This window comes from Strongylocentrotus purpuratus, unplaced genomic scaffold (assembly GCF_000002235.5).
Source record: "Strongylocentrotus purpuratus isolate Spur 01 unplaced genomic scaffold, Spur_5.0 spur5_scaffold_16, whole genome shotgun sequence".
Classification (NCBI taxonomy): Eukaryota; Metazoa; Echinodermata; class Echinoidea; order Camarodonta; family Strongylocentrotidae; genus Strongylocentrotus; species Strongylocentrotus purpuratus.
This window is the reverse complement of record NW_022145601.1, coordinates 24,302,452-24,330,189: the sequence shown is the minus strand read 5'-3', so window position 1 is coordinate 24,330,189 and position 27,738 is coordinate 24,302,452. Positions and strand designations below refer to the sequence as shown.

Here is a 27,738-nt window from a genome sequence, read left to right as displayed (position 1 = left end):
GTAAGTTATTTTTGGAGTGGACTTGGCCTTTAAAGTCGAGGAGGCCTGATGGCTCAGTGGTACAGCAGTGGTCTCATAAGCGAGAGGTCCTGGGTTCGAAACCAAGCTGATGAGCTAGTGTGCTTTGGTAAGGCATTAATCCTCATTACCAAGTCTCTTGGAGATGACTTTAAGCCATCAGTCCCCTGGTTACTTACTTTAAATACATGCTTTTTTAGCAGTCAGGTAAATCAAACAAACAAACAAAAACAAAAACAAAAATAAATAAAGAAAGTGGTTTAAAATGCAGACCAGGAAGAGAGAAAGTAATACTGAACCAGTAGATGATTGGATTTTATGAGCAGCAGCAAATTAAGGAAATTAATACAGAATCTAACTTTCATTTTGAACACTGAGTATGCATTATGTTTAGATAGCATACATGTATAATTCGTTTCAGGTTATCAGTTTGTGTATTTATTACAGATTGTATGAACATTCTAGATCTATGCTTTTTTTTGTGTCTTTATTTTTTAAATTTTTAATGTCATTTTCACATGACAGGGACCCAAGAATCCCAGGAATCATCTTGCCATTACATCCGGGTCAAAGGTCATATTTCACTGGCCGCGTGATGACCTTGACAGACTGCTGTGTGTTCGTATGCATGACCTTGAGGGCTGTCGATGGTCTGGTGGAATACGCATAGACCAACCAGGATCTCTCAACATCAATATGAGGTAAGGTACATGTAGACTCGCACTAATAACTGGTCTTAGACATTTTCTAGACTCAGATTACTTTTATTCTGATGCAATGTCATGATGGGAGTACTATGACCTTGACAAGTTACTGTGTGTGTTCATATGCATCATGACCTGGAGGGTTCTTGATGGAATTTGCATAGACCAACATCAATACAAGGTTAGTTAGACATGGGGGTGTTTCACAAAGATCCTAAGTTGAACTTATCTCTAAGTTGGCCTTAACAATTATAGAAAGCCATAAGCATCTTCAAAATTATTTTGTCAAAGTTATTTTAAATGGTATAAAATATTGATTCAAATCATTCCATGTTTTCTATTATCAAGGAGATTTCATATTCTTGAGTGGAATTTATAAAAAGTCTAAAATATTTGAATTTTTGCTTTTGATTATATTTTATCGGCTACAAATGGCTCTCCATAATGTTTAAGTCCAGCTTAGAGTAAAGTTTGACTTAGGATCTTTGTGAAACGCCCCCATGGTCTAATAGCAAGGCTTGTACATTTTGGTCCAAATTGTACAAATTAATTTAACCCCTACAAAGACAGTTAGACCAGGATTTATTATTATTATTATGAGGTAAGTTAGACCAGGGCCCCGTCTTATATTTGCAACTTATTTGCGATTAATATCAATGGAAACTATGTACATAAGAGATAGGGGACTGCAAACTTGGGATTGATTCAAGGACTTTCTCATGATTTGGATCGATCGCAACTCTTTATATGACAAGGCCCCGGTGTAATAACTAGTGTTGGACTGCTTTGTGTCGTAACAAATCCAATTTATTTATTTGATTGTATAGTAATCAATTAGCACAGTTATTTCAATAGGCCTCAGTATGATTATTGCTGATGTACACATATCATTCATATCATTGTTAGGAGTAACAACAACCAGACAAACATTGTCCACGTTGAGGTACGCCTTAGAGGAGCTACGTTCTATGTGATCTTCACTGATACAACAGATCTACCTCCGCCTTACAGGATAGACAACATGTCAGAGGTGAGAAATGTTCTTCCATTGTTATGTCCTCTGCTTAAAGGCATCGTTTGACAATGTAAAACTGAGATGCATAGCCCTACATGTTATCAGTGTTTGTGATATGGTGTAATATTGAAGCCCTAATAATTGCGCTTCAAAATAATCATGAAGTGCCTCAAAAAAGTAAAAATCTTTGAGTGACCGGTTTACCATACTTGTTTTCCCGAATAGACTGTAGTGTTATAAAAACCATTAGGAAAACAAATTTTTAAATTTCGATTTCCAATCATAAATATCTTGATAATCAGACAGGCAATCAGTTTGTAAAAGTCATAGAGTTCCTGACTGACCTAAAGGTTAAATATTATCATTGCAGCATGAGCTAAATCCAGGATTTTGTTTCAGTATCTGAGACAAAGTTACCCAATCCCTTTAATGGGATCGTGACACATACATGAAGTTACGTAGTTTATTGGAAACCTCTGTAGCTTAACATAGGCTCACGGGTGCACCGTAGCCATCCCTGGCCATCCGTGGCTGGATATCTGTAGAAATAACTTGGACATTCATGTGCAAAAATCATGCGCAGAAGTTTATCTGTTGGGCATGATAAAAAAATAGCGGTATCTAGCATATTTATTAATGTAGCAGTAATTTATTCTAATGTAGTTACACGTTGTTCAACTTACTTCAACCTAGTTCACCGTACCGTACTGTACTTTACTTTAGCATACTTATCAATGGCTTTACATTCATGCATACAAATTGTTGGCAGTACTTTAGCTTACTTTTTGAAGAGCCTATCTGCACTAGTTTGGCCAGGAGGGATAAGACCTCCCCGGGTGGTCACTGACAGGTGGTTATTTCATCAACTCTGCTCTCAATTAACATAAGAAAAAGGGAACCATGGGGGACCAACGGGTTCTGCTATTAGGCATTGTTTGCTATATACAGGGCGCAAGTAGCTACAAGTAGTGCAGTCCCGCTTTAACCCAGTTGAACATATTTTAACGTACTTCTACGTAGTCTCGGCTACAGTAATCCCTCCTACAGATAGCTATGGGCATAGGAAGCAAAGTAAAGTAGTAGAAGAGGGAGTGAATTTGAATTGTGTCTGTTTTGTTTTTCTTATCAGGTTGATATCATCTACTACCAGCGAGGAGTGACAGACCCAACACTTAGGACTATGCTAAGACCAAAGATGTCAGGTAAATGGCAGTCCTCTAAAAATATACCAAAGATTCACCCGTTTCAGATAACCTTTTCATAGTTGTGTATTATTTTAATCAATGATCAACAATTTCCCTTTCAATATCTTCTCCACCAAGAATAAGTATTTGATCAATAAACATGGGAGGAGGGGGGGGGGGAGGGGGCCCATAATCAAAGAATTACCTTTTAATATATTCTCCACCAAGAATAACTAGTATTTGACCAAAATATAGGGAAGCCAGTCATTTAATAAAAAAGCTTCTCCAATGGGGCGTTGCAAGAAAGTTGCAATCAATAGCAAATCCCCAAAATCAAGTGTAAGTCCTGCGATTAATTGCAAATTTGCAATTGATTGCAATTCCAATTTCTTGCCATTAGTAAGACAGGGATAGAGAGGGAGAGAGAGAAAAGAGGAGAATAAAAGCTAGATCTAGTTAACTTAATGCCATTGTTAAAACTTAATCCTAACAAAATCCTAGGAAATTTAGGAGACTAGTGAGGCGTTGCAAGAAAGTTGAGTTGCAATCGATTGTAAATATCAGTTGCAAATTTTGCAACTTTCTTGCAACGCCCCATAAGTCTTTCTTCATTACTATTCGTTAAATGTGTTATACCTATCTTCTCTTTAATTCTCAGTTCCGTATGCATGGGATGAGCCGATTCTCCCCCCTCTCATGGTGTGTGAAGTGAAAGGAGGCTCCAGCAGTGTCTATAACCTAGACAAGCTTGAAGATGGTAACCATCTCTACTATGAGAACTTCATCTACATTGCGATGGACTCCACATTTAAAGGGTAAATTATATTGCTTGTGGTATTAGAGAGGGGTAATGATACCGGTATGAGGGATGGGCAAGGAGGGTAAGTGATAATGATTAGGGGTAACCATCTCTACTATGAGAACTTCATCTACATTGCTATGGACTCCACCTTCAAAGGGTAAATTATATTGGTAGTGGTATTAGGGAGGGGTAATGATACCGGTATGAGGGCTGAGAAAGGAGGGTAAGTGATAATGATTAGGGGTATTAGAGAGGAGGATAACCTAGACAAGCTTGAAGATGGTAACCATCTCTACTATAAAATCTTCATCTACATTGCTATGGACTCCACATTCAAAGGGTAAATTATATTGAAAGTGGTATTAGGGAGGGGTAATGATACCGGTATGAGGGCTGAGAAAGGAGGGTAAGTTATAATGATTAGGGGTATAAAGGCGGATCCAACATTATCTATAATCTAGACAAGCTTGAATGGGAAAACTGCTTTTGTTTTTGTTATGGACATTTGATCTGCATTGCTATTGACCCCACCTTTAAAACTTGAATGAACCTAATGCACTATTAGAATTTCTTCTCTGTGACTTTTGATTGATGACTGTCATTTATAGTAAGCGCCTAGAGACTTTGGTGGAAAGTACTTTATAAGTATTGTTTTTATTATTGTTATTTTTTACTAAAGAGTCACAAGTAATAACACTTCTATGAGAGAAATTTCCAAATAGAAAAGCAATTATTTTGACATCATTATACTAAGCTATAAAAATAATTCCCTAAAGGGATTTGAGACTGTTAAAAAACAAAACTATCCCTATTTAAAGTCCAAGGACTGATTTACATTGGACTTGTATGGGAAATAACACCAGCAAAAATTAAAACAAACACTTTTTCCCCCTGCAGAGCTTCAAGTCTACAGTCATTTGGAGAGTCATCATCTAACAAGAACTTCTGGTCCTCGGCTCAGCTTGTCTTGGATGTCCCTCATGCCGATTCACCAGTCGTCCTACGCAAGAAGGTGAGCATCATAGTTTTATTTTGATGAGATAATAGCAATTACCTTCAGAGATTCCATTCTTCAGGTTTTTGCCTGAATTCAGGCCCTGACAACTTCCCGTTTCAGGCTTTTTCAGGCTTTATATTGTACAGCACATAATGGGCTTTAATGTGTTCTGGATTTTTTTCAGGCCCAGTGAGTAAAACTGACTGGCATCCCTGAACCTTACAAAGTACTTGTATTACTCTTGGTTTCGCCAAGCTGCCTAGAGACACTGGAAGCATTCCAGGAATTGTATTTATTGTATTTTTATTTCATTTCATTTCATTTTACTTTGAATATCATAAACACAATGGCAAAATGTAGGACAACCTTAAACTCTTTTGGTAATATCTGATGTGCCTTACAGGAGCCTGGGAAGAGGAGTCAGCTATGGCGCATGACGTCGACCGGTCTGCTTCAGAACGAAGCATTTGCTGCCCCCAGGGATCCCGGTCAGAGGAGGAGCAGTCTGACTAAGAATGGTCTGGTCCTGGACATCAGCAATGGTCAGTTCACGTCCAGAGATGAGATGATCTTGAAGCTAAGAAGACCAGATGAGGCGAGACAGAACACACAGACGTGGTACTTTGGCAAGGTATTGTTGTTTCCACTTGGTTTAAGCCCCCCTGTACTACTTGTAGCTACTTGCTCCCTCTATATAGAAAACAATGCCTAATCGGGGCCTGTTAGTCCCCCATGATCCTCTTTTTCTTATGTTAATTGAGAGCTGAGTTGATGAGATAGCCACTTGTCAGTCACCTTGCTGGGTGGTCTAATCCTTCCTGTTCACACTAGTACAGACGGCCTTTAATATTGAAAGGACTTGATAAAACAAGACTGTTTCATGGTTTTCTCATTTAGCAATGCTGCTCTATTAAACCTTGTCATTGTTTATTTCAAAAAACATTATTTCACCCAAAGTGTAAACTTGTATATTCCACTGGGATTATCTTTCCGCATTGATATACTGTAAAATCAGATTGGCATTAGCTACATGAGCATGCATAGATAAGCACAACATTATTACAAAAACGATATTAACCTGCCTCTCTAAACACACTCTGTGTATTTTTTGTCACATCATTTGGAACAGAAAAGTATAAGAGGAATATATTTTATACATTCATTGCCTAAACAATATGTAATTTACATTGATAAAGAGTTTCCACTTACATGTTTATCATTTATTGCAGGATGGGCGACTGAGGTGTCAAGACAGTAATTATGTCGTTCAGCCAAAGTTTGGTCTACTCAGCCTCAAGGAAGGTCAGTGTAACATCGGTGCTTCTGTTCCTTTCTCCTTCTTGTTCTTCCTCTGCCTTCTTCTCTTCATCCATTCTATCTGTTTTCTACAGACTTCGTTATGAAATGAAAAAAACAAGACAACTTTTACCTTTGGGTTGATGGTTTATTTTACCTGACTGCTAAGAAAGCAGCCAGGAGACCAACGGCTTTAAGTCCTCTCTGAGGGACTTGGTAATGAGGATTTATGCCTTACCAAATGGCACTAGCGCATCAGCTTGGTTTTAAACCCGGCACCTCCCAGTTACGAGACCACTGCTCTACCACTGGGCCATCACGTCTCCTCCTGCTATTATTCCAAGGGTAATAGATGCATTTATGGACATGAACGGAAATAAAATTATGACATTTGTTTCTCAGGATGATATTGTATCAGAGCAAGTCATGACTAGACAGAAGAACAACCTTTTAATGTAATATTCTCAATGTATCCCCAGGGAGTGAGCTAATCCTTGTACCTTGTGGCAGACTAGATGTCTCTCAAGATAAGATTCCTTTAGAACAGATCACCAAGATACAAAAGAATGTCTTTTTATTTGTATCTGATCTAATCTAAAATTTTATTGTATTCTTGTATCATTTACCTGTAATATTTTAGGAGACTCTAGGGCCCTCTTGCATAAAAGTCAAGTTGCGATTGATCGCATCTCAGATCAAACGCAAATATTATACTTGCAATCAAACGCAACTGCACATTGCATATTAAGAGTTGCGATTGAAAACAAATGCAACTTTGCGTTTGGTCATATATCTATCATAAAGTTGCGCTTGAAAGTTGCGCTTGAAAGTTGCGTTTGAAATCAAACACAACTGTTTATGCGATGGAGCTGCATTCAAACGCAAACATGGTTTGATTTTCAGGACTTGCGTTTGCTTTTAAATGCAACTCTTTATGCAAGAGGGCCCAGACAGAATAATGACCCTTTCTTACAATATATTTTTTGTATCCTCAGGGAGTGAGCTAATCCTGATAGCCGGTGGCAGACTGGATGTTTCGCAGGATGAGATACCTCTAGAGCAGGTCATCACCAGACAGAAGAACCTTCCAGGATCAGGCAACCTCGCTGTCCAGGTCGTAGCGGATGGACCAACAAGAGTCCTCTACATCAGTGACAACATTCAGCAGGTATTAAACTACTGTAGGTGTAGATGTGTACATAGAGTTCTGGGAGTGTTTCACAAAAGCTAAGATTAACTTAAAGTTGGACTCAACTATGGCAGGCCATTTATGCCACTGGTTGCTCTCACCATTGGTCTCTCAATTCTGATCTTTAGATAATATTTTTTCCTTCAATAATGAACTATCAAAAAAGGTACATTCTGTAGATTTATGAGCACGATTTGTACGTCCCTTGAGAGACCAATACCAGTAAATGGTGAGAGCAAACAGCGGCATGAACAGCCTGCCATAGTTAAGTCCAACTTAAAGTCTATCTTAGTCTTTGTGAAACACTCCCCAGATGTTTGAGTAAAAACAACTTGGACAAGCATCAAGGTAATTTCTGATCGACCAACAAGAGCCCTGTTCATCAATGACAACATCCAATAGGTTGTTAGTTGTTTGTAGAGTTTTCATGTTTGAGTAGGCAGGACAGAATGTTTCTGTAAATTAGGGTCAGGCAAATCCAGTGCCCAGGCCATTACTGCTGGACTATTAAACCAGAGTCCTGTACAGAAATGCCAACATCCAACTGGTAAAAAGTGTTGCTTGACATATTTGAACGGCTTGGGAAAATGTTTCTAAAACTTCAGATCAGGATCAGGCAACTTCAGTGCCAAGGTCATTACTGCTGGACCAACCAGATCCCTGCACATCAATGACAACACCCAACAGGTTGGTAGTTGTGTTTGTTTAGGTGTCCAATTTTAGTGGCTGGAACAGACTGTTATATGAAATATGTACATGATGTGGCTGTCTTGCATGTAATTCATTCCTTGTTCTCCTTGATATGCACTGCTAAACTTGATTATGTTTGTCACAGTCTGCACCCCAGAAACCAGCCAGCGTCATCCCAGGCTCTTCCGTAGATGAGTTTGAGATGGTAGAGGTCAAAGCTCGGATGTCAAAGGTCACAGCAGAGAGCCAGAATCAACAGGGCAGCACTTCCAAGAAGGGCAAAGAGCTAGAGGTAAAGGAGAAAACTGTGTTTCAGTAAAAAACATGTATTGTTCATATCTCAAATGATATTGCAGTGATTTGCAGTTTCTTCTCCAATTTTTCATGTGACTAAATTGAGAAATATAACATCTAAAAAGGTTAATTTATCTATTCAATGAATTATCAAGATAACTGTGGGCGGAATGAAGAAAACAGTAATTAATTATTGTTACATCTTAATAATCCATTACCTATACCTAGTATTCATTTATAAGTTGTCATAAAACTCATATGCCATGAGAGCAAATTAAGATTAATATTTTGTTAGATATATTCTATAACAATGTCATTTGTATTGAAAATAAGTTGTACAATTTTCGGCTAATTCTGTGGATATTTTCTATTTCTTTCTATTTCTTTGTATGTTGTAGATTGCCCTATGGTTGAAGGAAGGTGTTGGCCTGTCTCTGGTTAACAGAGCTCCTGAGGAGTTGGCTTATATTACCCTGTCTGGCATTGATGTCCATTACATACAGACAAGCAAGGAGGTCGATCTCAATGCTAGCGTCTGTAAAATTCAGGTGAGTTTGATGACGGTGATGATGTTGGTGGTGATGGTGGTGGTGGTGGTGGTGATGATGACGATGATGACGATGATGATGATGATGATGATGACGATGATGATGATATAAGAGGGTGATAATGGTGATGACGGTGAAGTTAGTGATGATGATGGTGACGATGATGACGACGATGATGTGGATCATGATGGTGATAATGATGATGATGATGATGATGATGATAATATGAGAAGGTGGTGGTGGTGGTAGTGATGACGGTGAAGTTAGTGATGAGGATGGTGATGGTGATAGTGATGTTGCTTTTGATGGTGGTAGTGTTGTTGTTGATGGTGGTAGTGGTGGTGATGATGATGAAGAGGATGATGATGATCATCATAATGTTGATGCTACAGAAACTGAGGACAAGAAAAATTTAAGTGATGTTGGTGTTCAGTTATAAAGAGTCTATCACTAAATGAGATTATATTGTATCAAGATAACAATCCCTATTCCGTCTTTGAACATTTTGCTTTCCATGTCAGATTGACAACCAGCTTGCTCAAGCCCAGAAGCCAGTCATGTTATTTGCATCAGACAAAGAAGGTCGGCCAGCTCTCAGCCTAGTAGCTACCAAGCAGCTAGGGGGTTCCCCGACAGTGGAAATCTACAAGGTAATATCAGTCTCTTGCCAAATACATGTAGATCGTTTGATTTGATTTGATTTGATTTATTGGTTTCTGCATCTTTTTTTTTTTTTTTTTCATCATACATTTTCATGAACATAATATGGTTTGATACAATATTTTAAGTGTATATAATTTTATACAGATAATGAACGAATTTAAACAAATATATTGAATGCATAATTAACATACATTAGATGCAGGAGGGCTACAGAAATAAGCAAACTAGTTAACAGGGATGTCAGTTTTCAGGCAATGGCCTGAATTTAGGCCCTGGCAAGTTATTTTCATACCATCGTTTAGGTTCTTTTGTGTACAAACTGGCTCATTCTAGGTGATTTTCAGGCCCTCGGATCAATTCTAACTGGCATCCCTGACTTAGTCCTTTATTTATTGTACTTACATGCCCAGGGTAACTCAATGTTGCAATATATGTAGTAATATTTGAGAGAGGGAGGTGCAAGAAGTGATAGGTGTAAGTTATTCTCAGACCAGAAACTTTTGCATGCTAGAAACTATCGCAGACTTAGAAAATGATCCTGATTCGAGAAAACATCATGCCACAGAAGGTTTGAATCATGACACACAAAACTATATTAATTTTAAAAATTTCATGTCACAACAAAATCTGGTTGTGCTATAGAACATGTACATGTATGGGGCATGGAGAAGGAGAAACAAAGATGTAAGGGCGACAATGATGGCAAGCACTATGCATCGGTGAGTGTGGGAGGCTAGATTAGTTACTTTGGATATGTGTATGTACATGTACTACACAATGGTGAGATGTGTAGGCTGATACAGACAGAGAGAGAGAGAGAGAGACAGAGACAGAGACAGACAGACAGACAGATACAGAGACAGGTAGAGAGTAGAGACAGGCTAACATACAGACAGACAGACAGACAGACAGAAAGACAGATACAGAGACAGGTAGAGAGTAGAGACAGGCTGACATACAGATAGATAGACAGACAGACATACAGACAGATACAGAGACAGGTAGAGAGTAGAGACAGGCTGACATACAGACAGACAGATAGACAGACAGAAAGACAGATACAGAGACAGGTAGAGAGTAGAGACAGGCTGACATACAGATAGATAGATAGACAGACAGACAGACAGACAGATACAGAGACAGGTAGAGAGCAGAGACAGGCTGACATACAGACAGACAGATAGACAGACAGAAAGACAGATACAGAGACAGGTAGAGAGTAGAGACAGGCTGACATACAGATAGATAGACAGACAAACAGACAGACAGATACAGAGACAGGTAGAGAGCAGAGACAGGCTGACATACAGACAGACAGATAGACAGACAGAAAGACAGATACAGAGACAGGTAGAGAGTAGAGACAGGCTGACATACAGACAGACAGATAGACAGACAGAAAGACAGATACAGAGACAGGTAGAGAGTAGAGACAGGCTGACATACAGAAAGATAGACAGACAGACAGACAGATAAAGAGACAGGTAGAGAGTAGAGACAGGCTGACAGATAGATTTAGAGAAAAAGAAAAAGGCACAGACAGATATACACCTGTACAGAGAGTAATATACATGTAGATCAGATATTAATGCTGGATTATCTCTTTTTGAACTTCAGAGATTGGTCCTGACAGTCAGTAAGATGACACTGAATGTGGAAGAACTTCTGCTTCTCAAGCTGCTTCAAATGAGTGGATTCTCTCAACCAGATATCACCACGGAAACGACAGATGAGACGCACTATGATACCATCAGGTTTGTCACCATCATCAATTTCATTACCAACATCATCGTCGTCATCTCTTAAAACTATCTCCATCATCAATATTTGTGTTAGTAATTACCAAATGCCCTCACGGTGCTATATGGTTGGAAAACTCCCCATGGAGTGGAGATGGTCTGCATTGTACGTAAATGAATCTAATGACTGGGGTAATGATATATGGAAAGTGTTCACAGACATTATTTATTAAGCACTATACAGTGCGTCCCAGAAAAAACAAAACCGAGAATTATCAATGTTTTATTATAACTTAATCACATTTATAATTAATAAATGACACATATTTGGAAAGCTTAGATCCTTCTCTTTCATTTGATGCAACTCATATGACTCATATTTCACGCATGAGTGATTAACATCAATTTGAAGAGAGGAAACCGAAAAGTCATTTGGCGGGCAGTATCTGAATTTCAAAGAGAAAATCATATTTCTAAAAAGTTGGGTTTCTGCCCTTTCATATGACACCTCAATAAGGAAAAATTAGCAAGAAATATTATCAACATTTTTAGTGTCATCATGCAGTCATCACCACACTGATGGTAATGGGGCACTTCAATAGATTATTTTCAATTTTGTTAATCCCAGACTAATTCTTATATTATGCTGATTGTGTTACACTGTAATGATTTCATGATCCACAGAAACAGACCGATAGTTCTTAAAAAGTAAAAAATCAGTAATGGTTGTGACCTAAAACAAATTCAACAATTGCGAAATTGTCCTTTAACCCTCTATTGTGGAAAGTATCTTTGCACAAAAACATTGGCTTGTACAGCATATTGTATATGCAGAAGATATTGGGATAGAAAAACAGTGTTAATTATCAGGGTCTTTTTTCCTCTCCTTGCAGTCCCAGAGACAACAACCAGCCTACGAAGCGGTTCTTCTTTGAGACCCTGAAGATCCACGCCAAGGACTTCCGTCTCAGCATGTACACCTCTACCAAGATCCCCAAAGACCTCAATCAACTCAAGACAAGCATGAGGCTCTTCTTGATCCAGTTTGAAGAAGCCCCGGTCTCCTTGGATCCCTTCACGAGACAACATCCCTTTGAGACGCAGGAGTTTCTCTTGGAGTCTGTCGCCAAACACTACACAGAGGTGGGTGTGTGGGGCAATGCTATTTTTACCTTGGATATTTGTTAGCCCTGCGCTTAGTGGAGAATATGGTGCTATGACATTTACTTTTGACCATTTGTAAGCACTGCTCAAAGGTGTGTTTGCAAGACTGTAGCATTTTGTTCTTTAGTTCTCCTGTATGATATTTCGAGAATATTTGTGCTGTATGATTGACATGTAGATTTTCCGTTCGTATCAATAGATCCTTAATGTAGAATTTAGCGAAATTTTTGATTAAATTATCTGCATTTTTTGAATAATTTCCTTTGAACATTTCAAAACCAACAATGTTCTTTGTAGCTCCGGGCGGACTTTTATTGATGTTCTTTATCTGATAGGCCTGGTGCTATAAACATGTAGCTGATATTTTTTATGGAATTTATGCCCTCGGGGGTGTTTCATAAAGATCCTAAGTCAAACTTAATACTAAGTTGGGTTTGAACATTTTGGAGAGCCGTTTGTAGCCTTGAAATGAAATATATTCATAAGCAAAAATTCAAGTATTGTAGACTTTTCATAAATTCCACATCAAGAACATAAAATCTCCTTGGTAAAAGAAAATATGAATGATTTTAATCAACATTTTATGCCTTTTGAAATAACTTTTACAAAATATTTTCATAGATGCTAACAGTTTTCCATAATTGTTCAGTCAAACTTAGAGATAAGTTCAACTAAGGATCTTTATGAAACATCCCCCTGTAGTATTAAACACTGTAACATGGTCTCAGATGGATTTATTTTTCTTTTTTGTTACTCTCCTTTTTGATCAAAATTCTCTCCCCAGGAGCTAAAGAGTCAAGCAGTGAAGATTTTAGGTTCAGTGGACTTCTTGGGTAACCCCATCGGTCTGCTCCAGGACTTTAAGGATGGTCTCAAGGAACTGGTCTTAGAAGGGAGTGTGACGGGTCTGGTCAAGAATGTGACCCATGGCATGTCAAACACAGCTGCAAAGGTATATTATCATACAAGATTTTATCCCAATAGACTATTATACAATGCATTCCTCCTTTTGTGTCCATCATCTGAGCTCAAATGTTCTGCCAGTCTCTTGCACACTGAAGAGCTTTCTCATTTGCTGCCACTAGATCTTCCAGGCAGCATTGGGCATCTTAATAAATGTGACGTAGATTGCCCGGATGTTCCACACTCGCAGTCGATGTCTGTGTCATCTGTGTATCCCCATTTATGCCTATTGTATTTGCATCGCCCCACCCCTGTACTAAAGAATGTTTGCTCTCAACAACCAAGTGCTACAAAGTTTACAAACTTTTGTAGTATATATAGATTCATTGAGCATGTCTTCAATATTTTTTCCTATTTCATTTTTGCAGATTTTTTTTTTTTTTCACTAAATTTTTTTTCTGGATTTTTTTTCTTTTCCCGATTTTTCCCTATTTTTCCAATTTTTCCAATTTTTCTTACTCGAAAGGGGGAATGTTGTTAGATGCCATTTTTTTTTCCTGAAACAATTTTTTTTTAATTCCTCACTCTCACCCCTGTATTAAGTCAAACTAGATGTACATTTGTACATGTACCGGTAATCGAACTGAATGAAGCAAACATCCTGACAGGGTAGTGACCGTGAATATTGTTTCATGAATATAGTTTGCTAAATGGGCTGCATATTTTAATCGCACAGGTGACTGGAACCATCTCTGACGGGATCGGGACGGCAACCTTTGACAACCGTCATCAGGAGATGAGGAGCGTGATCCGAGAGACGCACGGGGGAACCAGCTCCGGTCATCTGTCAGCAGGGGTCAAGGGGTTTGCGTTTGGAGTGGTCGGTGGACTGACCAGTATGTTCACTCAGACCTACAAAGGAGCTTCAGAGGATGGGGTGGAGGTGAGTCAGGCTATGCCCGTCAAATTAGTGTATGTGTGAAGTATACAAAGGGGGTGTAGCATGACGAGACTACGTGTCTTTCCTCAGGGTCAATCGGGTGTAATACGACTACAGACGATGGGCAACATATGTGAAACCCAATCGTGAGGAGCGCTTCGGTCTGTTTCGCAAAACGCTAGCACACGCTGACCATTAATCAAGTCCATTCGTTTACGTGCAGTTGTCTACAAGAAATTTTAGATGGTGTTAACCAGTATTTTCTATGCTACACCTCCTTTAAGTATCCGCCATCTCTGAACCCAAGACAAGGATTTTCTCCAAATGTGTTTTCGAACCCTCATAAGATGCTTGATCCTCGGTGGAAACTTTTCACAAAGTAATATCGCAAATGATTGCGATTTTATAGCTTTTTTAAAAACCCAACCATAGATTTCAAGATTTTGGGGTCGGTCGGTCGCAAAGGGCAATACAACATCTTTTTTTTAAATGCCTTATCGGTTTTTTTTCCCCCCCTCCTCAGGGACTGATGAAGGGGATAGGGCGTGGCATCATGGGTACCGTCACCAAACCAGCTGCCGGTCTCTTTGACCTCGCCTCGGGTACCATGAATGCCATCCGTAGCTCCACCACCAGCGAGAGCCACCTGATGCCCCCTAGAGTCAGACCACCACGGTGCTGTAGGAGTCCCTCAGGGGTGCTTGCTAGGTACTCATTACACGACTCCAGGGGCATGGAGTTTGTCAGTGTGCTCTGTGATGGCACCAGTGGAGAAAGGTGAGTGTATGAGCATGCTAACAAAACTTTTCCCCCCTATTTGAACAAAAAAAACTTCATGCAGCAAAAAGAAAATTGGTCATTGTGGAAAATTCAGGTATTTCCATACCACAGGGAGGGATGTCAGGCTTTTGTCATTCTTGAGGTAGGCCCAGGTTATTTTCTATCCATTTTTATGCCTCCGCCACCGAAGGTGGTGCCGGAGGCATCATGTTTTCGGGTTGTCCGTCCGTACGTCCGTACGTCCGTCCCGTTTGACCGTTATCACAATATCTCAAGAACCATTTAAGATTTAAACTTAAGACTCGGGAATAGTATTTATCACCATAGGAAGACGATCTGATTAGATTTTGGAGTACGTAGGTCAAAGGTCACAGGTCACAGAGGTCAACTTATGAAATTCCTTGTATTGAGTTTGTTAGCGCGATATCTCAAGAACCATTTGAGATTTAAACTTCAAACTTAAGGATAGTATGTATCACCATAGGAAGACGATCTGATTAGATTTTGGAGCACGTATGTCAAAGGTCAAGGGTCACAGAGGTCAACTTATGAAATTCCATACATTGAGATTGTTATCATGATATCTCAAGAACCACTGGAGATTTAAACTTCAAACTTAGTGATAGTGTGTATCACTATAGGAAAACAATATGATTACATTTTCGAGCACGTAGGTCAAAGGTCAAGGGTCATAGAGGTCAAATTATGAAATTCCATACATTGAGATTGTTATCATGATATCTCAAGAACCACTGGAGATGTAAAAACTTCAAACTTAAGGATAGTATGTATCACCATAAGAAGACGATCTGATTAGATTTTGGAGCACGTAGGTCAAAGGTCAAGGGTCACAGAGGTCAACTTATGAAATTCCATACATTGAGATTGTTATCATAATATCTCAAGAACCACTGGAGATTTAAACTTCAAACTTAATGATAGTGTGTATCACCATAGGAAGACAATCTGATTAGATTTTGGAGCATGTAGGTCAAAGGTCAAGGGTCACAGAGGTCAACTTATGAAATTCCATACATTGAGATCGTTATCGCGATATCTCAAGAACCACTGGAGAATTTTCACTTCAAACTTAATGATAGTATGTATCACCATATCATAATATCTCAAGAACCACTGGAGATTTAAACTTCAAACTTAATGATAGTGTGTATCACCATAGGAAGACAATCTGATTAGATTTTGGAGCACGTAGGTCAAAGGTCAAGGGTCACAGAGGTCAACTTATGAAATTCCATACATTGAGATTGTTATCATGATATCTCAAGAACCACTGGAGATTTAAACTCCAAACTTGTTTAAATTGCTCTATGGCGGAGGCATCATTTTCGACTGCGCGCAGTCAAAATTCCATCTAGTTTGCAAATGTTTCCTTGCCATTTTGCCTTTAGATCTGGGCATCTCCAGCAGCTGCAAAAAAAAATCATACAGCTGTTTGATTCAGCACAAGAATTTATGATAGTATTCTCAAGAATAAATCAAAGGGTAAAACTAATTTTTTCTTTTTAAAACACACCAAAACTTCCAGTGATTTCTGTTCCTACATCAGACGGTATATGCACGTCACCTTACAAATACTCATCTAAGAATTAGACTCACTATGCACTATAAGCCAGTTCATAGTTGCAGCATGAGCAGATAAAGGTCATTGCAGACCGAATTGTGAAATACACGGAGACAAAATACTAGATACGTGCTCATGAAAGTTAGTTAATCATTATTCATGTATGCACAAGCAGTGCACTCCATGATAGTATTTTTTGAAAAGGGGAAACAAAGGCTATAAATATGTAGCACCTCCATCACTGTAGGAGTGATTATTTCAAAATGTACAAAGTGGGACCTCTTCATGTTTTGAAGATCTGTGGATATTTGGGGTCATGCTAACTGTGAACTGGTCTATTATCCTAGCTTTAGAACGTCTCGAGCATTTCTAATATATTACCAATCAACATTTTACATCAGATACTTCATGATGGACGAGTTACGGAACCACCCATCGGACGGCATGCAAGTCCTGATCACCAGTGAATGCACCTACTTCTTGTCCGTCATAAACCTTCAGGAACCTGTTCTAAGTGTGTTCCATTCCGAGCTCTTCCATGCTAAACATATACTACAAGGTAAGAACCGGACTCTACCATTCAGTAATAGGGGTAGATCGCCTTGTCTTTATCACAGTTATGAAGATGAGAATCTGTGAGCATGATTTTGTATTTTGTTTTAGTAACCTTGGTGACTGTTAAAGGCATTGTTTAACAAGGTTTCTAGTTTTACAAATCTGAGATGCATGGCCCTACATGTTATCAGTGTCTGTGATGTGGTGTAATATTGAAGCCCTAACAAAATTGCGCTTCAAAATGATCATGAAGTGCCTCAAAAAAGTAAAAATCTTTGAGTGACCGGTTTTACCATACTCATTTTCCGTAATAGAATGTAGTGTTATAAAAACTGTTTTTGAAATTTGTAATTCCAATCATGAATATCTTGATAATCAGACAAGCGATCGGCTTGTAAAAGTCATGGAGTTCCTGACTGACCTGAAGGTTTATAATGATCATTGCAGCATGAGCTAAATCCTGGATTTTTTTTTGGATCATGTATTCATGTATTTTCCTCCCTGGCCTTTATGAGGTGCAATTTCATTCCCTTCACTTTTTTAAAGGTTTACCCATTTTGTTACTCTTTTTTCACACTACCACATCATGAAGTGAGAGATATTTATCAATTATCCTGTTTTCATATCATGCATTTCTCACCGATATACTCTAGAGGATAAAATTGTGTTCGGTGGATTAATTTTCAGTTAACTGATTTATGCAGGGGTACCAGTAACCTTTGACCTGAATGAAAAACAGAAACATGTGATTGATTGATAGATTCAAATTTATTCCATTTCATATATCAATTGTTTGCACAATAAAGAACATGGTTGACAAATTAATTTGAAAATTATGAAATGAAACAGGAACCTACTGAAAAGCATAGCTTGTTTTTGTAGGTTCCCAAGAATAAATATAATATGAACATTATTTTCATAAATCATTTTAAAGTGTCTTAATAATCACAGTAAAATAGCTATAATAACATATTTTCATGAACCCTTTTAAAGTGTCTAAATATTTGAAATATACAAAAATAACAGAATTGAAAGTGGGTCCTTTTTTGTTCTTAATTCATAAGCTACTTACTATGAGAGTGATAAACCCCGTCATAAGCAAGGTCTGCATTGCACCTGTAAGTTGTGGTGGAAATTTCTGCATTGCAACTCTCGCATACTAACTGTGTATATCTTGGCAATGGAATAATCCTCTTATTTAGTGCATTTTTGGAGTAGAAATGATTTTTGTTCTTCTCTCAATCCATTGGTTTGAATTGCATTAGCTAAGAAGAGGGATTTAGACTTTCTTTTCTGGTGCCCCCCTGAATTTTTTTTAAAGTCCCCCCTCCCCCCCCCCCCCCCCCCCCCCCCCCCTCCCCTCAGAAGAAAAAAAAATCATTACAAGGCACACATAAAAAGTGAATGTAAGAATGCAAAGCCCCCCCCCCAAAAAAAAATAAATAAATAAATAAATAAAAAAAATTAAAAAAAATAATACGGTAATAATAATGATAATGATAATAATAATAATAATAATGATAATAATGATAATAATAAATAAAAACAAATTTTTAAAAAAAAGGGAAAATATTTTTAAAAGGATTTTATTTAATTTTTAAAAAATATATACCAGTATATATATATATATATATATATATAGTCAGCACAGTAACCTGAAAGAATTTCCCACTTTGGGGTTTTTAATCTATTATTGTATAAATATCTGACTTTTTTTTTTTGGGGGGGGGGTGACTGTTTGTAATTATCGACCTATTAATTAACACAATTTTGGTGTACAGAGGTTAGAATGAGTGTCAGAACACAGGATTGTAACCTTTTTTAATTAGAGTGGACACTTTTAACAAACATGTATGCTGTGCATTTACACATAATTGTACCAGCTGTTCGTTACCAATATGCGGCGGGACTCCAGCACATCCACTTGACTTCTTTGCTACACCCCTCTCAATATGTGTGGCATAGCAAGTTCCACCATGCATGGCCTATGCAGGAAGGTAAATAGCGGGACAGTCCATTAGCTAGAATAGGGGTTTGCCTGCGGAGGAGTACATTTCCCATCCTAATTTCAACATGGAGCATGATGGTTTAAGTTCACTTTTTGTTAAGATCTGTGATCTCTCATTGGCCTTGTTTTTTAAAAAATCCTTCTTTAATTTTTCTGTTTAACTATAAATGTATCATTACCTTCATAGATAGAAACAGATCATTATTACCAAGATAAATTCATGGTCCGCCTTTCTTGTGACATTTCCTATTTCAAGGTTGTTGTAGAAAAGTGTTTCACCCGTTGCCTACAGGAACCAGGTGATCTCTGTATTAAGCCCATGGAGATAAGAGAAGTCAGTTGTAATAGGATGTCCCTTTATGTCCTCTGATATTAGGCCTTTCATTCTGAATTGCCTCTTGTAACGCGGGTGTAGGAAGTTGGTGTCTGGTTGGAAGGGGGTTGTTGAATGCTTTGAGCACAATAACAGGACTCCAGCTTTAGTGGGACGAGAATCATGCAACTGCATAGTATACATGTATGAGCACAATACGAGAATCCAGTGTTGTTATGTTACATTATTGATGTTTATATCTTATTTTTGTATCATCTCAGTATCCAAAACTAGAATTCTATACTAAATTATAAATGTCAATTGTAATACAACAGTGTTGGGTAGGGCCTTACTTTTTTAAAATACATGTAGCTTCATGTAGTTTGCAATGCTACATACCTGTAACATAAGTATGTGTTGTATATTCCGCCTTACATTCTATGTTACCCATCGAACATTCTCTTTTTCTTTGGCGATTTCATATTCATGTCATCATAGAGAAAGACTTGATTATAGAGTTGTATTTTTGCAAGCAATTTCATTTTAAAATATTCATATTGTGCTAATAATAATAGGCATACTTTAGTTTATTGGCGTATTTCAATCAGAAAGGCCTTTGAATTTATCATTCTAAAACAACTTCTACCAAGCCTTCTCTCTTCCTAACACATCAAAGAATTCCATGCCTTTTTCATGGGAAAAGTGGAGCAACTTACCATTAGCGATTCAGCTTTTGAAAGCCAGGAGGGCCTTAACTCAAATAGTTTTACTTTATTACATGTAGAGAACTTTAACAACCTTCGTGCTTTCAACATATGATTTTTGAATTTCTGAATACTGGTTAGCATGTTACCTTCGGTGATAAAAAAGGACTATGCAATATGTAAAGTATTTCTTTGCAAATTTTAAACTAATTTTTAGTTCTGGTGATGAAACTGCATTTCAAAAGTAGAAACTGGCTCTGAATATGTTTATTGTGCAGTGAATTGTTTGTTGGATTAGAAAGGCCACCTGTCTACAGTGGCCAGTTTTTCTGTTTCCCCTGGATGGCCTTAATAGACAGGTTTGACTGTATTTTCAATTATGACCAGGGGGGGGGGGGCGTTTCACAAAGCTTTTTTTCAATGATAAAGAACAAAAATCAGTGACAAATCTGCTGATAAACCAATCAGAAGCAAGGATTTCAGTAGCTTATAACAAAAACTGTTATTTGTCACTGATGTCAAGTTTTGTGAAACACCCCCCAGAACTCAACATTACATGTACAATTCATGGTATAAAGTAACCAAGAGTTGCAAGATACATTGTACATGTGCATCTTCAGTAGTCCTGTCATTTCATCAATGTCATTGGTTCAGGGAAATGGTTTCTCAGGAGATGCTGAATGCCGGTTTCTCCATTGCTTTACCATCGTTTTACCATTGTTTTAGTGGTAACATTTTGATGTACAAATTCATGAATGTCATCTCTGAACCAATCATCTCTTTAGTTATATCATCCTTATCTTTGCATTCATGAACATGAAAATGTGTGTCATCTCATTTTCCTACTTGTATTTTCCATGTTTCTGACCCATTGTTTACTTGATACAGTTAAGTTGAGTTAACACAGCACTACCCACTATAACATAGCATTGTGTATTAGTGGTTAGTTAAAGTGTACATATCACCCAAAAATAAAGTTGTGTACAGCTAGAATGTATTATGAAATCAGCCACAAATATCCCCATCTGGGATTCTACTGGCCAACAGATGAAGAGAATGGAGGAAATAAAAAAACAAGTACGGTAACATAAAACCCAGCACACAGAACCCAAGTCAGTCTTGGGTGTCATAGTGTTGTATTTCATGTGAGCACATACTGTTGAAAGTCTACTCACATGTCACTTTTACATGTACGTTAATTAAGAGTTCATTAACATGTAAACTTGTAAACATGTAAACATGTATTAAAACTTGCAGTATCTCTTTATATCACACCATCATGATCTGTGGCTTGCAGCGGGTAGGGGATGGGAGAGATCGCGAAACAAAATTGCACCATCTAAATTCTGGACTAGGAGCTCACCAAGCGCCTTGGAGACCACAGAACATTCCTCTTAAAGCCCTAATGCACTACTCATAGCTACTCGCGCCCTCTATATAGCAAACAATGCCTAATCGGTGACCATTGGTCCCCCATGACCCCCTTTATCTTATGTTAATCGAGAGCTGATTCGATGAGATAACCACCTGGCAGTGACCATGCAGGGAGGTCTAATCCCTCCTGGCCAAACTAGTGCAGTGGGGCTTTAAAATTTACCAATCACCTAAAATATAATTTCTGTACAGGAAGAATATATCTCTCTATAGAAGCAAAATTTGAAGTTCACATCTTGACAATTTATGTAAAGCGACATGAAACGGTGTACATCAAGAGCAAAACACGTTTGATCATGATGAACTTAAGGAGCTGAATACACTGGATGTATTCTATCATTGTGTTACTGATGGATGCTTCAAATGCAAACAGGTTAATGTGTGAAACACTGTTCTTTAATAAACTCTAGTTCTCATTCCTAACAAGCATTCTACAGGTGCTCCCTTTTCCTGCTACTCATTTTCACAGTTTGTTTAAATTGACTTAATGCTTATGATCTATTTATTTTGAACTGTCTGCACTAAATCACATCATATATTTGTTTGTTTTTAATGGAAATAAAGTCTTTTGAATTGAATTTGAACATGATTTTGTAATTTTTTGCCTTTTTCATCGATCTGATTTTGTTCTCAGCTGGGAAGCATTACATAGAGCTGACCAAGGTGGCTAACACAGAGGCAGGTGTATCAGCTCCTAGTCTGGATCTCAAAGAAAGACCCAAGGTTGGGTGTGATAATGAACGCATCGCCAAGAAGGTAAGGCCTGGCCTTTCTTTTATTTTAGGCTCACTCATAGGTTTCATAGCAGTTTTTTTGTATACTGAATGACATGCAAGTGGGGAGGAAGTAGGTTAAAGGCATCGTTTAACAATATTACATCTGAGATGTATGGCTCTACGTGTTATCAGTGTCTGTGATATGGTGTAATATTGAAGCCCTAAAATAATTGCGCTTCAATATGATCATGAAGTCCCTCAAGAAAGTAAAAATCTTTGAGTGACTGGTTTTACCATACTCGTTTTCCCCCAATAGACCGTAGTGTTATAAAAACCGTTAGGAAAAAGCAAAATTTGATTTTGATTTCCAGTCATAAATAACTTGATAATCAGACAAGCGATAGGCTGGTAAAAGTCATGGGGTTCCTGACTGACCTAAAGGTTTATAATTATCATTGCAGCATGAGCTAAATCCAGGATTTTGTTTTAGAATCTGAGACACAGTTACCCAATCCCTTTAAGACAAGTTTTGAATTGGTTGACAGCATGACAGTTTTTGGTATGTCAACAATTATTTTAGTGTCGCTCCCATATGCTATGGTAAACAGCATAAGTTTACATAGCAGTTTTTGTGTACTGAATGTCTGGTAAGGGGGTCAACAAAGGTCCTACATGGACCTACTTTAATATCTGTGCGCTATAGATATAAAAATGGGGAGTGTACTGCGTTTATAAAACCACTGGTAAACTACCGCACCTTTCCTGCGGCATACATGTATATACGTATATAAGTCTTTATGCTATTACATTTCAAACTGCTGCCTATGGTTACACTGTGCTTTGTGTATATAATATGTCGGAGGTAAACTTAGCAAAATACACAACAGCTACATTCCCTCTCTGACATGATTAAAATGGTAGCACCACTATCTAGAAATTCTCAGAGTGAGATATAATGTCTACTGCCTCTCTTTATTTTCTGGAGATACATTCACCCAAATGTCGATCATAAAGTAATCAAATATTGTATGCTGAAGTATTTTGTTTATGGTTCAGACTTTTATCTCTTTTCATTATTTTTTTAAATAGTGGCTTAGAGTGAGTTTGCCTAAATTTGATTCTTCACAGAAAAATACTTCCAAAATTCACAACAAGAAATTAAGATGTGAGAGATTGAGGGTGCAACTACACATTATCTCTAGAATTTAACTAGAAATACATTAACTTACAAACCTCAGTAAAACAGATCAAATGGTTGAAAAATGTATGGCACACAGTCATGGACAAATAGTTTTCTGTTTGATTCATTTTTCAGAAGAACCCATCACCCCTTATAATCGGTGGACTTTCCCTGTGTGGGAATCCACCCCCCCCCCCCCTCCCCCCATTATTTGTCAACCTTAATCACCCTCTTTTACTATCTATTTATCTTTGATATTCAATTCAATTCAATTTGTAATTATTTCATTTCCAATGGAACGATAAACAAAGGGATTACAGATATAACTACAAAAAAGTATGAACAAATATAATACACTGTACACATAAATAAATTATTAAAATACAATTATTACAAGAAATTCTTAATTTCTGAGGAAATGGAGGGATCCACCCAAAAATCAGTGCTTGTAGTTTGTGGATCTTCCAGTTATTAACCATTCCTTTTTTTTCTTTTCTAATCTCTCTTTTCCTAGGTATCCCAACAGATCAACTATGCTAAGAGCTGTTATGAGGAACTCAAGCAACAAGTCATTATTAAGAGCGACGATGCCTTCCTCAAACTTCATCTACCCTCACACAATGATGACTAGGTTTAAAGCTCGTCAAATGCCCTGTGCAATTTATTATTCATGGAGATGTGAGTTGGTCTAGCGATAATATCAGTGGTACGATCAGGGCTATGTCTGATAAAGAGTTGATATCAATCGCAGGTTATTTGCGGTTGATATCAATCACAACTATGTACATAAGAGATAGGAGACTGCAAACTTCGATTGATTTGGATCGATCGTAACTCTTTATAAGACGGGGCCCAGCTCTCTGTCTTCGCCTACAAATTGACACCGATCAGACCCAAGTTTGAACAGGTGTGTGACTCATCTCCTCAAATTCCTATGTAATGACCCTATTTAGGTGGCAAGTACTTTTGCTATGTGGAGATTGCAATTTTTCCAGCTCTACCGGTATATGCCTGTCATTTGAAATGTGACCCTTTGCGACCCCTTGGACAGAGTCGTTTTAATAAGATGCACAGTTATTATATCTTCCACTCATTTTCTCCCTTTTCCATTTTTTATGTATAAATAATGAGATCTTGTGCTTTAAGAAGTAGCGATGTATTCTCCCATTAGGCACATTGTTTTACTTTAAAATGTTACTTAATATCATTTTGCAATTATATGAACTATAGGTATTCTAAAATCGGTTTGTTACTTCATCCTGATATGTAGGCTTGAATCAGCCACACTGGTAGCAGCATGATTTGTTTTGTGATTACTCAGAGCAAAGCTATACAAGGTCTACGCAAATGCAAGATAATTAAAGCATGCCGTTTGCTTATATATATTAGTATATGTATATCTGGGAGTTCATATATTATTTTTTTTTAAAGAGAAACTAAACTGATTTTTGCATATTCAAGCTTTTCATATTTCATAACCTAATCTAAATAACACAATTAACAGTATAAAGCAAATGCAGATCTGCCATGAAATTTACAAATCATCTATTCAGAATGAGAAGGGTTTAACTCCCTGCCATCTGTTGATACTATAGGAGTTAATACCCTTCTACCTCCAAACAGACTGTATTAACACAAAATAAGCAATATCTTTCTGTAACCAAGAGAGTTCTATGGAATTATTTTGCTTTGTTAATCCATCAGTTTAGATCTTTTGTTTCAGGACAACAAAATTAAAATTGTCTGTGTTTATGACATATATGTATTACATTTTTCCCCCTATGAATTCAATACACTTTGATACTGCCGAATCGCTTCTTTAGTCAGCTTCTTCAGCTTCTTTAGTCAAACGATTCCTTTGAGTGATGTCTTGAAGTGCAATTTTTCGCAAGTTTTTAGTGATTTTCTCAAGTAGTGTTTATACTCCTTCATTATTGTCATCCTCTTGTTTAGTATAATATCAATAAGGTGTATTATTTGTCCAAAATGATTTCATTTTTATGTCGCTTCAATTTTTGTATAACTGACTCCCTGATTTTAACACTAGAGCAATATTATTTATGATTTTATAACTCATTGTAAATGGCATTTTGTTTTATTCTTCATTCTTCACAAGTGTATTTATACCAATTTATCATCAATTGTATTGATTTTGAAAGCAAGCATTTAAAAATCATTTATATAGCTAGCAATTAGTCTGTAGATATGAGACGTGAGATAGATCCTTAGGACATCACATAGATGATAATTTTACATGTACTTGACAAAGATGTTTGAGTAGATCTTAGATAGTTTATAAAATCATTAATATTCTTCACCCTAGTGCAAAAAAAACAACAGATATAGACATAGGTTTTGCAAACATGGATGAAATTAGAATGAATATTGTATGCTTTCATGATCTGGAGTGTAAGATTGTTTTAGCACTTAAGTGAATGCACTCTTGCCTGATGTTTTGTACACGGATGTAATTAGATTGAGGTCACATTTTAAATGTTATTATGTTAGCCATTGATTATTTGTAATATGGAATAAGGGATATAGTCGTTAAAGAGATAGTTGTTATAGTCATATGACATGTTACTAGTAGTATTAGAATAGTAGGCATTGAGTAAGGTAGAAGTTGTAGAAACATTATAGATATTTGAGACATTGGTCCATATATTTTATAGAGGTGTTGTGGTCTAGTGGATATGTCATCGGACTATGGATCACATGGTTCATGGTTCGAGTCTAGTCGCAGCACTAATGTCCTTTGGCAAGACATTAATCTACATTTGCCACTCTCCATCCAGGTGAAGTAAATGGACACCCGGTAGAAAGAAATTCCTTGAATGCATTAGCACTTTATTATGGCAGATCAGCTACAGCTGGGGTTATAATATGAAACTTTGTATTAAGCACAGTAGTAGCTGCACTATTGTAAATGGATGTTTCATTATTATATTTTATTCACAGTTAAACCCAACACTGTGTTAAAGCTTGGCCATAAGTGGAGTTTAACAAGAGAAGTTAGACTAAGGTCTCTTCTCGTCTAAGTTTGACCTTTGTTTGGCTTGACTGTAATCCTCTTGTTGGGTCTAACTGAACCATTATAAGTTTGACCACGGGGAATGTTTATTCATATAGACTTTGGATACATGTGTACTGATGTTGTGGAGTTTACAGTATGCAGTTTTTTTTATAGAAATCTTAAGCTTACATTATATTGTAGCTTTGAGGGGATAATTGTTTTATAATATCCTGCTTTATCATGGAATCTGATTAACTGAAATGTGTGGTTACTTGCTGTGTGATTTCATTGTACTTGTATTGTAATGAACTTGCAATGAAAGTGATTTTATATAGTTATTGGCATTATGCCACTCTAATATTCTGAGAATGGGAAATAACTCATCGTTTGTCATGCAAGTATGAATTTTTGTGAAGTGCAGAATATTTTACGGAAAGTTTGGAACAATATTTGTGCTACTTGGTGATAACAGTTGTGTGATAAATGATTCCTTGTGTCAAAAGAAATGTATAAACTGAATAGAAATGTTCTCTATGTAAAGCATCTGTTTTTATGATATATGCAGATATATTATTTTTGTTCGATTCATTGCAGCAGTAAATTCATGTACCTCTGTCTGTCGTTACAAACTTTAGGAAAGATGAAGATTGATTATGAAAAGATTTATTTTGTATCATAATGAATGTGTACATAGTGTATAATAGAACTTAATTACATTAAAGACTTATGTGCTAATGATATCATAGTTCATATTTGGTTTCTTGTATTGTTTTGGTCTAAGGGTGTTATGAGGACTTGATGAGTGAAAGTTGTTATGAGGACTTGGTGAGTTAAGGTTTTTATGAGGATTTGATGACTTCAGGTTGTTAATATGAGGATTTGTTGACTTCAGGTTGTTATGAGGATTTTGTTGACTTCAGGTTGTTATAAGGACTTGATGAGTTAAGGTTGTTATAAGGACTTGATAAGTTAAGGTCGTTATGAGGACTTGGTGAGTTAAGGTTGTTATGAGGACTTGTGAGTTAAAGTTGTTATGATGATTTGTTGACTTCAGGTTGTTATGAGGACTTGGTGACTTCAGGTTGTTATGAGGATTTGTTGACTTCAGGTTGTTATAAGGACTTGATGAGTTAAGGTTGTTATGAGGACTTGATGAGTTAAGGTTGTTATGAGGACTTACGCTTATGAGAACTTCACGAGTTAAGGTTGTTATGATGACTTACGGTTATGAGAACTTGACGAGTTAAGGTTGTTATGGGGACTTGATGAGTCAATGTTGTTTTGATGACTTACAGTTATGAGGACTT

General features: G+C 37.2%; 2 protein-coding genes across 3 annotated transcripts in view; both read left to right on the top strand.

The window, feature by feature from the left end:
* The window catches only part of LOC115924718 (vacuolar protein sorting-associated protein 13D-like), a 45,601-nt gene extending 41,861 nt beyond the window's left edge, over positions 1-3,740 (top strand). Inside the window, exons 43-46 of the mRNA XM_030987486.1 lie at positions 544-719; positions 1,629-1,752; positions 2,867-2,939; positions 3,580-3,740. Coding sequence (XP_030843346.1) covers positions 544-719; positions 1,629-1,752; positions 2,867-2,939; positions 3,580-3,740 — 534 coding nt within the window. The remainder of the gene's footprint in view (positions 1-543; positions 720-1,628; positions 1,753-2,866; positions 2,940-3,579) is intronic.
* An 87-nt stretch (positions 3,741-3,827) lies between these two features.
* LOC115918691 (vacuolar protein sorting-associated protein 13D-like) lies at positions 3,828-27,176 on the top strand. 2 transcript variants are annotated; one of them, XM_030987100.1, is made up of 16 exons: positions 3,828-3,880; positions 4,621-4,735; positions 5,124-5,351; positions 5,950-6,022; positions 7,012-7,184; positions 8,041-8,187; positions 8,588-8,737; positions 9,259-9,387; positions 11,018-11,154; positions 12,033-12,282; positions 13,088-13,255; positions 13,943-14,149; positions 14,670-14,923; positions 16,910-17,067; positions 22,157-22,278; positions 23,933-27,176. In XM_030987100.1, exons 1-16 carry the CDS (start codon positions 3,861-3,863, stop codon positions 24,047-24,049), a joined length of 2,448 nt encoding a protein of 815 aa, XP_030842960.1. In that variant the 5' UTR covers positions 3,828-3,860; the 3' UTR covers positions 24,050-27,176. The 2 variants fall into 2 exon arrangements, with proteins under 2 accessions (XP_030842960.1, XP_030842959.1); XM_030987099.1 differs by lacking the exon at positions 3,828-3,880 and adding an exon at positions 3,995-4,063.
* The last annotated feature ends 562 nt before the right edge of the window (positions 27,177-27,738 follow it).

What these genes read in the sequence shown, in the direction of transcription:
- LOC115918691 (XM_030987100.1), top strand. Translation starts at nt 3,861, where the DNA reads ATGGACTCCACCTTCAAAGG. An exon ending in TCAGTGACAACATTCAGCAG is followed by an intron (nt 7,185 to 8,040) that starts GTATTAAACTAC and finishes TGTTTGTCACAG; the next exon opens with TCTGCACCCCAGAAACCAGC. An exon ending in ATGAACGCATCGCCAAGAAG is followed by an intron (nt 22,279 to 23,932) that starts GTAAGGCCTGGC and finishes CTCTTTTCCTAG; the next exon opens with GTATCCCAACAGATCAACTA.